At 47.3% G+C, this 12,718-nt stretch overlaps 1 protein-coding gene across 1 annotated transcript in view; it reads right to left on the reverse strand.

The window, feature by feature from the left end:
• Positions 1-10,340, reverse strand: part of STOX1 (storkhead box 1) — a 50,912-nt gene extending 40,572 nt beyond the window's left edge. The window contains exon 1 of the mRNA XM_079899204.1: positions 9,928-10,340. Coding sequence (XP_079755330.1) covers positions 9,928-10,237 — 310 coding nt within the window. The 5' untranslated portion in view covers positions 10,238-10,340. The remainder of the gene's footprint in view (positions 1-9,927) is intronic.
• Positions 10,341-12,718: the final 2,378 nt, after the last annotated feature.

Raw genomic sequence — 12,718 nt, forward strand, 5'->3', positions numbered from 1 at the left:
TGCAGGCTGAATGCCTCAGGTACCTTATCTTCAAAATAACCTGCAAAGCAGCTATTAGATCCTCATTTGTACCTATGAAGACAATAGAGCTGAGAGGGGTAAGTATTTAGCTCAAGGTCCCAGAGCTAGTAAGTGGCAGGGCAGGAATTTGAACCTGGGTTTTCTCTACTAACCGAAGTGGCTTTGCGTGATCAGGAAACTTTAAACCACAGCTTGCAGGGACTCTTCAAGTCTCAGTTTTGCTGTCTGCAGCTGAAGATGATTCTGTGCTGGTGTTCTTCAGTAGTGATCCATGTGAGATCCACAGGGGTATTTAAGAAGCTCAATGCATGGTACAATGAAAGAAGGAAGATGACCATGTTTTAAAACGAACAGTCTGGAGCTGACCATCAAACTTTCTGGGCATTCATCCCTCAGCCAGCAGCAGAGGTAAGAACGGAAGTGTCTGAAACTCAAGGATGACTCAACAGTTTGCTTTTCCTTGGAGAGCAACAGACACGTAAATATACCCAGTGCTGGAGACTCTACTCATGGCAGACATGGGAGAAACCGAAGAGCACCCATCTCAGGCACCCAGGAGAGGGAACAGCATGCAAAGACAGTCTATGTGAGAGCCCAGTTTGTTCAGAACACAGCACCCAGGTCTGGCTGAAGGGAAGTGGGATGGTCAGTCTTATATGTCAGCCTGGCTAAGCTACAGCTCCCGTTATTCAATCAAATGCTAACCCAGGCTTTGCTGTGAAGCTACTTTACAGACGTGATTAAAGGTTATAATCCATTAACCTAAATAAGAGAGATTATTCTACATAATCTAGGCTTCCATCAGTTGAAAGGGCTTAAGAGCAGAACTGAGGCTCCCCGAAAGAAGAAACTCCACATACGCCCAGCGGCCTTGGCTTGTGCCTGTGAGTTCCAGCCTGCCCCTCCTGATGGCCAGACCTACAGATTTGGGACTTGCCTTGCCAGACCTCACAATCATGCAAAGCCAATTCCTTGTAATAAATCTCTCAATATATATCTCACACTGGATCTGTTTCTCTGATTGATCCCTAACTGATATAGGAAGACAGGCACGTCTCAGAAGGTGGGGATAAAGGGGAAGCTCAAGCTGGACCTGGATTAGAGAGCCCTGCAGTGCATGTTAAAGGCTCTGGACTTTTCCTGAAAAGATAAGGGGAGAAGCAGAAGGGATTCCAGCAGATGAAGAGCAGGATCAGATCTGCATTTTAGATGCTGTGAGCCTGTCTCCCTGTAGGATGGTGAATGAACTGGAGCACACAGGGCAAGACAGGAGGTGGCACCACAAAAAGGGAGGAAGCTGGAGCCATAATTCAGGTAGGAAATGGTGAGATCTTGGTTGGACAAAGGCCTAGCAGTGGAAATGGAGAGAAAGGGGTGGGTTTGAGAGAAACCGAGGAGTTCAGCCTCGTAGAACTTGGTGACCTACTGGCTGGGGATGAGGGAGAGGGAAGAGGACTCCAAGCTGATTTTCAGGTTGATGGCGCCTTTCATCCCGCTGGACCTCAACGCTACATGGCAGCAACTAGAGGTGCCGTCTCTCGTGCACCAGCTGCCAAATCAAAACATGAAGCCAAGGACACTCACTAACTACCCAGATGCTACATACAGATCATCCAGCTTGATAACAAGGATATGCCTACAAGACACCCTGGTGTGAGCCCTTTGGCTCTTTTAGACTGAATCCTTCAGCTGCCCCTGTGCAGAATAAGGTAAAAGGCAACATCTGGCAGAACAAAGCCAGAAAAACCTGGCTGGAAAGATCCTGGGTAGGAAGGAGGGAGGTGAGAGCAGGGGCATGGTCAGAGCAGCTGTTTCTGCCATTTCCCAGACCTTGGAGTAGACCAAAGGCCTGGTGGGAATCTGATAGCCTCAGGGGGAGAGGGAGTGCTGGGGCTCTGGCTGGTGAAAAATACCAGAGCTTCCACAGGAACCCTGGGAGAACTGGTGGTGAACAGAGAGGAAGACAAGAAACCCAAGCAACACCACCCACATCACAGCTTTGACTCCATTTCCTGTCTGCAAAATGGGCAGAGTTATTCCACTTACCACCAAACAGGAGAAAAGGGATAATCAAGCTAGAAAAGACTTGGAAAAATACCAAGGTCTCTCTGGGAGAAGGGAGAGCTGGAACAGAGGCATTTGTTTTAGTGACTGGCTAAATGATCTTGTCATCACCATTACTTTCTTTATGGTCATGACATTTTTTTTTTAACTTTTTATTATTTATTTTTGGCCGCATTGGGTCTTCACTGCTGTAAACAGGCTTTCTTTAGTTGCGGCGAGCAGGGGCTACTCTTCGTTATGGTGCATGGGCTTCTCACTGCGGTGGCTTCTTTTGTTGCGGAGCACAGGCTCTAGGCGTGCGGGCTTCAGTAGTTGTGGCACATGGGCTCAGTAGTTGTGGCTCGCGGGCTCTAGAGTGCAGGCTCAGTAGTGGTGGCGCATGGGCTTAGTTGCTCCGCAGCATGTGGGATCTTCCCGGACCAGGGATTGAACCCGTATCCCCTGCACTGGCTGGCAGATTCTTAACCACTGCACCACCAGGGAAGTCCCAGGGTCATGACATTTTAAAAGAGGAAAAGACAGGACCTAAAAACATTCATTAATGAGGTTTTGTTTCTAATAACGGTGGACAAGATGCTACTAGACTAACCCTCTTGAAAATAACCATAACCTTGGACAAAATAGAAAAGCTTTTCCCTGAAGGTACTGAAAAGCAAACAAAATCAGGCATAAACCGGAGGGGTGGTCCTCTTGGAAGGAAATGGCAATGGATAAGTTTTCCATTTCTTTTTATAGCTCTTCACCTAAAGGCAGGCTCCATTAGGAGCCAGGCCGGGAGGCTAAAACTTTGGTAGAAACCCAAAAACCAGTCTTACTGGCTTAAAGAATCTAAGGCCACTTTGGAGCAGCTACAACAGCAAGAAAGTGATGCTGGAAAGGACCGAGCCAAGGAGGTGGAACCGCAAAGTCTGCGTATAAACTCAGTCTGACTCTATGGCTGAACTATGAACTATGCATGCAGAGGGCATAACCAGCCTACTTTAAGAGATTTTAGCTGCCATTTACTACAGGGGAAACAGAGTTCAGAGATTTGAGCCCAGCCACATTAAGTGCCTGATAAACAGAAAAATCAAACTCTACAGAGGAACATAACAATCCAGAGTCTCTAAAACAGATCACTCATAATGTCAGAGATACAATCCACAGTACTAAACAACACAGAAACAGGAAAATGCGAACCATTCAAAAGAAAAGGCAACCAATGAGACTGACCCTGAGATGACTGAGATATTAGAATGACAAGGATTTTTATAGAAGCTGGTATAACTATGCTGAAAGATTTTAAAAAGAAAACATACTTGTAATGAACAAATTGGAAATCTCATCAGAGAAAAAATTATTAAAAAATAACCAAATGGGATCTACCCAAGAATAAAAATATATGTCCACACACAGACTTGCAGCATATGTTCATAGCAGCATTATTTATAGTGGCCAAAAAGTGAAACCAACCCAAATAACCATCCACTGATGAACAGATAAGCAAAACATGCTATATTCATACAATTAATATTATTCAGCCATAAAAATGAATGAAGTACATACGATATAACACAAATGAACCTTGAAAACATTATGCTAAGTGAAATATACCAGATACAAAAGACCACATTTACGTGTGATTCCATTTACATGAATCGTCCAGAATAGGCAAACTCATAAAGACAGAAGGTAGGGCTTCGCTGGTGGCGCAGTGGTTGGGAGTCCATCTGCCGATGCAGGGGACACGGGTTCGTGCCCTGGTCGGGGAGGATCCCACGTGCCGCGGAGCGGCTGGGCCCGTGAGCCATGGCCGCTGACCCTGCGCGTCCGGAGCCTGTGCTCCGCAGCGGGGGAGGCCACAGCGGTGGGAGGCCCGCATACCGCAAAAAAAAAAGACAGAAGGTAGATTCGTGGCTGGCAGGGGCTCAGGCGAGGGGAGAATGGGGAGAAACTGCTAGTGGGTACAGTGTTTCTTTTGGGGGTAATGAAAACGTTCTGGAATTAGATAATGAGGATGATTGCACAACATTCTGAATATACTAAAACCCAATGAATTGTATACCTTAAAATGGTTAATTTTATATGTGAATTAAAAGGTAAGGTAAAAAACATTATGGGAAAACTGGGTGATGAATATAAAACTCTGTACTATCTTTGCAATTTTTCTGTAAATATAAAATTACTCCAGGGACTTCCCTTGCAGTCCAGTGGTTAAGACTCTGTGCTCCCAATGCAGGGGGCACAGGTTGGATCCCTGGTCAGGAAACTAAGATCTCACATGCCTTGTGGCATAGAATAGAATAATTCCAAAATAAAAAGTTTATTTTAAAGTAATTCTATATATAATAGCATCCAAAAACATTCTTAGGAACATAAATTTAAAAATATATTCAAGACCTGTACACTTAGAAGTACAAACCATTGCCAAGAGAAATTAAGAACACTCAAGCAGAGTTATACCATGTTCATGAATTGTTAAGATGTCAATTCTCCCTAAATAAGGGTGACCAATCATCCCAGTCTGCCTGGAGGGGGTTCTCAAGATGCAAGAATATCATTTCTAAAACCAGGGCAGTTTGGGGAAAACCAGGATGAATTTCTCATCTAACTTCAAATTGATCTATTGTTTCAATACAATCCCAATTAAAATCTCAGCTGTTTTTTTTTTTTAGAAATTGACAAGCTGATTCCAAAATTTATGTGGAAAAACAAAGAACCTAGAGTAGCCAAAACAATTTGGAGGAAGAACAAAGTTGGAGGACTCACAATATCTGATTTCAAGTCTTACTAAAAACTACAGTAAGTACGGTATTGGGTGAAAGGATAGACTCAAGATGAATGGAAACAGACCCTCACATATATAGTAAACTGATTTTCAACAAAATTACAAAGGGAATTCAATGAGAAAGGCTAGTCTTTTCAACAAATTGTCATGAACAATTGGACACCCATATGACAAAAAAAAAAAACAAGCCAAAAACTTCAAACTACAATTCATACCATTCACACAAATAACTCGAATGGATCATAGACATAAATATAGAACCATAAAACTATAAAACTTCTAGAAGAAAACACAGGAGAAAATCTTTGGGGCGTGCAAATTAAAACTACAAGATACCACTATATACCCCCGGAATAGCCAAAATTAGAAAGAATGACAACATCAAGTGTTGACAAAGATGTGGAGCAACCAAAATGTCTCATTTCATGGGTAGGAGTGTAAAATGGTACAACCAGTTTGGAAAAAGGTGTCCTAAAACTAAACATAACCTACTCAATGAGTCAGCAATTCCTCTCCTAAGTAAGGACCCAAAAGAAATAAAAGCTTAAAAAATGTGTACACAAATATTCATAAAAGCTTTCTCATAACAACCATACTGGAAACATCCCAGGAGTTCATCTAGGGGTAAATGAATAAACGGTGGTATATTAATAAAATGGAATTCTACTCAGCAATAAAAAGGAACAAATTAGTAATGCAACGGAGATGAATCTCAGAAACATGACGCTGAGTGAAAGAATCCTCACACAAAAGAGTACATAGTATATGATTCCATTTACTTGAAGCTCTTGAACAAGCAAAATTAATTTACGGTTTAAAAAATCAGAATAGTGGTTACTTCTGAGGGTGGAGGAAGAGCTGACTGGGAAGGGGCAAGAGGGAACTTTCTAGGGTAATGGTAATGTGCTAAATCCTGCTGGAAACTTGGATTACACTCATGTATATTACTTGAAAAATGCATAAAATGCTACACTTATGATTTGTGCATTTCACTAAATGCAAATTTCACTTTAAAAATTCCATTAGCGACTAAATCCAACAGAATGCCCACTGCCAATTCATGATAGGACTTCAGAAACAAGAATAGGAATTGGACCGTTCCCTCTTCTCAGCATCTCTACACACTCCCCTTGGACACTCCGCAAATCAGATAAGGATAAGTCCTTTGCCCAACTCTTGAACCACCAGGCACCAGGTACCCTTGAGCTCTTCTTCTCCCAAACAAGATCCCAAAATAGATTCTGAAATTTATACCTAGTATAAAAGAGTGATTGGCCTCTACTCTAGCTGGGCACTTGTTTTTTGGGGTTTTTTTTGCAGCACCATGTGGCATATGGGATCTTAGTTCCCGGACCAGGGATCAAACCCGTGCCCCATGCAGTGAGAGCGCGGACTCTTAACCACTGGACGGCCAGGGAAGCCCCTCAACTATCCCCTCTTGAACTGAATATGAAATAAACAGGCCGACTCCGTTTTCTCCGAGAACACGTGCAACTCTAATTGAAAGATACATTAAAACATAGAAAAAAAACTAGAACAGTACCTAGCATATGAATACATTAATGAAGCAAGTATTTTGAAGAAGCCACAGGCTTTTTCCTTTTTTTTTTTTTTTTTTTTTGGCCCCGCTATACGGCTTGCAGGATCTCCGTTCCTCGACCCGGGACTGAACCCAGGCCACGGCAGTGAAAGCCCAGAATCCTAACCACTAGGCCACCAGGGAACTCCCCATAGGCATTTTTATTTTTATCTTATTTCAATGAAAAAGGATGAAAGGCCACACTGAGCCTTTCATCTAAAAGAGTGGGGATACCTCAGCTATAAATTTCGAGGAACAAACTACTTTGGCCAAGTAGCCATCCCTCCCTTACCCCAGGAGGCCATCATTAACCTTTCAACTCCCCAGTGGGTGTGGTCCTCTAGCAAGAACTGATTCACCCAAACAAACACAGGTGTCCCCCACCTGTACCACCTGCAGTGGCTCAGCCTGGGAAGCAGAGGACTCCCTCCAGCTTCCAGAGCTCAACCCTTTCATTTGTTAAGGTCATTTGCTAATTAAAAAAAAAAAAGAAACAGAAAACACTTGAGGACTAGAGCACAAAAGAAGAGTTAGCTCCTGGTTATCCTGCTAAAGATCCTTTGTCCCCTTTTTAGGGAAATGCTGTCAGCCTGGAAACTATTTTTCTCATCAGAGTAAAGCTGAGGTAGAGAAAGTGAAGAGGGAAAGAAGAGACACAAAACATAGAGAAAACATGACGTCCTGCAGACCTTAAATTCAGGTCTGTCCCTGGGGCTCAGGATGCTCCTGTCTGCTTGGCCACAGCGCTCCTTCCTCATATCTTATGAGGCCTCCATGAGCCCCAGGTCCAGAAGCCCAGGAAAAGGACCCGTGGAGCACAGTGGGTTTATAAAGCTGATGACCACCCCGCCTCCCCTCCCTGCATTTTCTCTGAGCTGATAAGCAACACTCCCCACGCCCAAATGCTCTTATGTAGGAGTATGTGAGCCTTAAAAAACAAAACAACAACAAAATCTATAGCAAAGAGACCAAATTGATCTGACCAAATTGATGCTTTTGTCTTTTTCTAGAATTTTGCTCTTTCCCACAAAGTAACAGCAAGAGTGGAATGCCTGCAATAGTTCTCAGCTGCTCTTCCTTGCCTTCCTGGAAGCCCATTTTAGCCTCTGGAAGCCAATGATGCCAGATTTGGGAAAGCAAGCAGACTGAAACTTCCAGTTTCTTTGGGAGAAGTCAGCTCCTCCTGCCAACTTCTGGGACTCTTAAGATGGCCCAAGAGCTGCATTGATGCCTCCTCTCCTTTGATCTGACCCAAGGACCCCCAAGTGAGAGTAGTAATTAGCAACTCTATTCAAAACAAACCTCCCTCCCCATGTGCATCCCCCGACTAGCATCAAATAAGATCTTTCCCCGTTTTGCTCCTCAAAATGTCCTAAGAGCTGGTTTTGTACAAATTACAGCTAAATGTCCAAATTCTTATCACGACTCTGTTAAAAACCTCAAAATCATTCCTGCCAAGAGCCCCACATCAGGGGAGATGACCCAGTGTAAAGACCACTGTATTGCACACTCCACAGACTACAATGTCCATCACATCCTGAATTGTGCAATAGGTAGGCAGCACTACCTAGTGGGTGGAGAATCAGAGTATTTGATAATACATTCACTTTGTCCACTGCATCTTTCAGATGGCAGAACACAGGGCCAACCCAGGAACCAGCATTCACCACTGCTGGCTGGACCCCAGGTGGCGGCATCACGGCCGCCTCTGGCTTAGCACAGGCCCTCTCTATTTCACCCTCAGGTCCAGACCCCAACCCCATCCACTCCCTCTCTGCAATGTACTCTATGCTCACCCTTTGAAAGGGGGTGGGGGAACCAGAGAATGCAACCACTAATTCAAACCAGAAAAACCCGAGGACACAGAAGTGAAAAGAGTTTTTCATCCAGTCTGTCTGAAAGACCCCTTCCCCTTTAAGAATTCTGGCTTGGCTACTTGGCTCACCGCTGTCAGCCAGAAACCTATTTTCTTCACTCACTCCTGCAAGTAAAAGGAAGTGAAATGTGTGTATGTGGCTTTGCAACTGAGCTCTTTTTTGCGCTTAAGGGAAGAAAGGTGGGGGTCGGGGGTAGAGGTACCACACAGAACTGGATGCATGGAGGTGAGAGGCCAAGGTGTAACCTCACTGGCCTGGGATGTGGAGACGTCATCTCTGACTAGATGATACACAACATCAAGTGCCTCATGATACCCTGCTGCTTTACACCTGGGGACTAAAACAAATGTTTTTTATTTGCTGCTGCTTCTCCTCCCCCTTCTCCCAGGATGATTTATGGGCTGAGAGAGAGAGGGGGGTTGCTTGGTAGGAGTCAAAATTTTGGGCTGGAACAACTGGTGACTTGTCAACAGCACACCATCAAATGGTCCTCACAACCCCACTAAATACAGACAGAATCAGCCTGTGACAAGGAGCTGACACCCACCTGAGTTTCGTAGGTAACAGAGACCACTCGGCGGTGCAGTGGTTTAAGTTCTCAAATGAAAAGCTATTTTATCCAAGCAAAAAGCTGCTGTTTCCTAACAAACGGGCTCTCTGAAAAGACTGGAAAAGAGGAACTCTCTCTATTTAGGTAATGGGATGGGATGTGTCCACAGCGCCATTTGTTATTTCTTTTTCCCTAGCAGTTAACAACCCCAAACCTTCCGCTAGGCCCTGATCCAAGACCACCACCATGGCAGCATCCAGTACAGCAGGGCATGAAAACCACAGCCTTTAGTCCGCTCCCAGTCTGTCATTTGAAACAAACAAACAAATGGACTTCCCTGGTGGTGCAGTGGTTGAGAATCTGCCTGCCAATGCAGGGGACATGGGTTCGGGCTGGAAGATCCCACATGCTGCTGAGGAACTAAGCCCGTGAGCCATAACTACTGAAGCCCGCGAGCCTAGAGCCTGTGCTCTGCAACAAGAGAAGCCACCGCAACGAGAAGCCCGCGCACCGCAACGAAGCGTAGCCCCCCCTCGCCACAACTAGAGAAAGCCTGCACGCAGCAATGAAGACCCAACGCAGCCAAAAATTAATTAATTAATTATTTTAAAAAGCCAGCTCACAATCGGTAAAATCTGGCCAGCCCCTGGTGCACCCTTCCTGAGCACCCCCATGGAGCCGAGACTGAGGCCCCTGTCTCCTGACCGCAACTCTGGCTCCCCGGGCCCCAAACCTCTCTGCCTAGAGCATCACTTTTGCAAGTAGAAAGTTCCTACCAGGACCCTGTGCACTCCACACTGGCTGAAAGAGTTGAGGAATGGAGTCACACTGGAGTCGGCTCAGGGCAGCGCCCAGGCATATCTTAGAGGCCGAAGCTCCTGTGTGCCACAGAGGGAATGTCTTAGGAGGACGGCCCTCCTCCAGCCACTCAGTCTGTCCTCCCAACCCCTCGGCCCCCACCGCCACCTCCCGCTCCTCAGCGTTGAGCCTCGGGCGCACGCAACCCGGCGGCTGGGGCTCGGTCCCGCAGCTAGCGCGAAGCGCCCTCCCCTCTGGGCCCCACACTCACCCACCGCCCGGATGCGGAAGCCGCGCGGAGGGCGCAGCGCCCGACGGCACCAGGCGTCGCGCAGCACCTGCAGGCTGGCCGGAGGCGCGTGCACCAGCAGCACCCCGCGCCGCAACCAGCCCTGGAAGGCCAGCCGCGAGGCGGCGCGCGCCAGCCGCGAGTTCCAGAAGCAGCGTGTGTTGGCGCGGCAGAAGGCGCGAAACACCGCACGCCCGCCCGGCTCCTCCGCGCCCCCCGCCGCCTCCTGCGCCTCCAGCCTGCAGAGCACGAGCGCCAAGGAGCCCGGCGCCAGTTGCACGGGCCGGGCCATGCTGCCTCGGCGGCCAGGCCCCGTAGCCTAACGCATCGCCGGGCTCGGCAACCGCGCTGCACTGGTGGCTGCGGTCGGCGGGAGGGTTCGGCTTACTGCGCTCAGCGCCGGCTGCCGGGAGAACGGGACTCCAGGGGGCGGGGCCGATGTACGCGCCAGGCCGGGGGTGGGGCGGGACTCGCAGGCTGGGACGCCCACCGCTCTCCCCCCACGCAGGAGCCCAATAGTGGTTTCCAGGCGCTAAGTTCTCAGGTCATTCTCCACACCCCAGCCAGGTCTCTGCCCACCCAGTCCCCGAACTCCCACCCCGGGCGACTCCCTTCACTTCTCTGCTCCCCGGCAGTCCGGAGCTCCTCTTCCCGCGATGGGCGCTCACTGGGGCTTTTCCAAGCCTTAGGGCAGCCCCGCAGTCACCGGGGAGCCGAGCCGCCTCCAACTGCGGCGCGAACGGTACGGCCAGGGTTCCTCAGAGCCGGGAGGACCAGGATGGCCGCCGTCGCCCTGGCTTTGGGATCGCCCCCAGGGAGAGAGGAGGCCACGAGGGACAGACTCGCTCGGGTCGGGAGCAGGAGACCCAGATTTGAGTCTCCGTCTGCTAATCAGTTTGCATAAGTTTCTTTCCCTCTCTGGCCTCAGTTTACTGTCTTGTAAAATGAGGAGTCGGGACTCAATTCTAAGGACCTTTTTCATGACCTTCTGAGGTTCTGGGGTCTGGTCTCGCTCCTGGGTTATCCAACAGAGTTAAAGTGTAAGGGACGGAAAGTGATCTTGAGGTGCCAGCCCCAATGGCTGGCGAGGCGCAGGGGTGAGATCCCTGGGATTCAGGCCTGGGTTGGGATGGGGATTCCGAAAAGAATCCCGAGGAGTGAAGGGAGAGGGACTTGTGATCTGTCACAGCAGACTCTAGCGACCACCTCGGAGCATGAGGTACAATTCAGAAGCTGAGGGACAGAAAGGCTGGAACCCTTATTGTTGGACTGGGTGAGGGCTTCTCTGGAAAAGAAGAGGAAGGACATTCTTAGTACAATCAGTACTATAAGAGGGACTTGATGAGACTTGGGAGTCGTTCCAGATTCCCACTCCCTCAGCTTATCAATCATCAATAATAACTACAATAATTCGAGATAATCTGCTCTCTGCCTCTAGTGAGTCACTTATCACGGTAAATGATAGGTGATGTTAATAACCATTGCTAACATTTATTGAACACTGTATGCTGGGGGCCTTCATTTCACAACTCTGTGTTAGCTTCTATTAGTATCTCTATCTTTTTTTAACGGATGAGGTAACCGAAGATAGGTTGGATTAAGAAGTATTTCCCAGTCACACAGTAAGAAATGGAGTCAGACAACCACCAAGTCAGGGTTCCCTATGACAAATAAGTCTGACACAATTTTCAGTTCAAATAAGCATGCGAACCTGAGACAACCATCTCACATCGGAAGTCTGACTCTGGATGGATGGATGGGTGAATGGATGGATGGATGGGTGGATGGATGGATGGGTGGATGGATGGATGGATGGGTGGGTGGATGGATGGATGGGTGGGTGAATACAGCAGAGAGCCCAAATGAACTAAATGTCTATGTCTGTATAGCCTACAGGGAGGGCCAAGCTTCCCCTCTCCGTCATGATAAAGATGACTTTCCTGTGTTCCCCAGCCTGGGGAATTATGACTTTTACCTCTGTATCTCTAGCATCTACGACAGTGTCTTTTCCATAATAATGATAGTGATAAATTCCCATTTACTCTCAGCTTGCTCTGTGCCTAGAACTGTACTAAGTTTTACATGTGTGATCTAATTTTATCCTCAAAATTAACCCTCTGAAAGGGGCAATATTGAGGCCCATCTTCCACAAAAAAACAGACAGTTTAGGCAGCTTGCCCATGAGGACAAAGCTGCTGGTGGTGAAGCAGAGATCCCAGTGTCTCCTTCCCCACACAGCTGGCTAGAGGGGGAAGCAGGAGACCATCGCCCTGACTCATTGGACCTGTGGTCTGCTGTGAAAAGTTGTCCTGAGCTTGAGTCTCTGTCCCAAGAATTTGAACTGGAAATAAACAGAGACAATCAGGCCCTTACTAGCAAGGCCTGTAGCTGCAAGGCTACTGGCAGGTAGACCCAGCTATGAGGTTTCATGGCCTGAAATTATGAGGTAGAGCTGCCTTAAACTGTGGAAACTTTTGTTCAGATGTGTGAAATTTGTCCTATCATTTTATTTAAGCTAGTCCAATTAACAAAAGAAGGGAGAAAGAATGTGAGGGGGAAACTTTTAAACTACAGTCAACTACATAGTCACTTGTTTTCCCAAAGGATCAGCTACCATCCAAATATTTCCAAACTCCTACAAAATGGAACATGTCTTTAAAAGTTAAGAGGAAAACTGTAGGCCTCCAACCTGAATGGCCTGTATTACATGGCAAAACTAGAGAAACTGGAACTTCTCAAGGGCCTTCCATCTTTGGAGTCTCTGCAGACCAGA

This window comes from Stenella coeruleoalba, assembly GCF_951394435.1.
Source record: "Stenella coeruleoalba genome assembly, chromosome: 16".
Taxonomy (NCBI): Eukaryota; Metazoa; Chordata; class Mammalia; order Artiodactyla; family Delphinidae; genus Stenella; species Stenella coeruleoalba.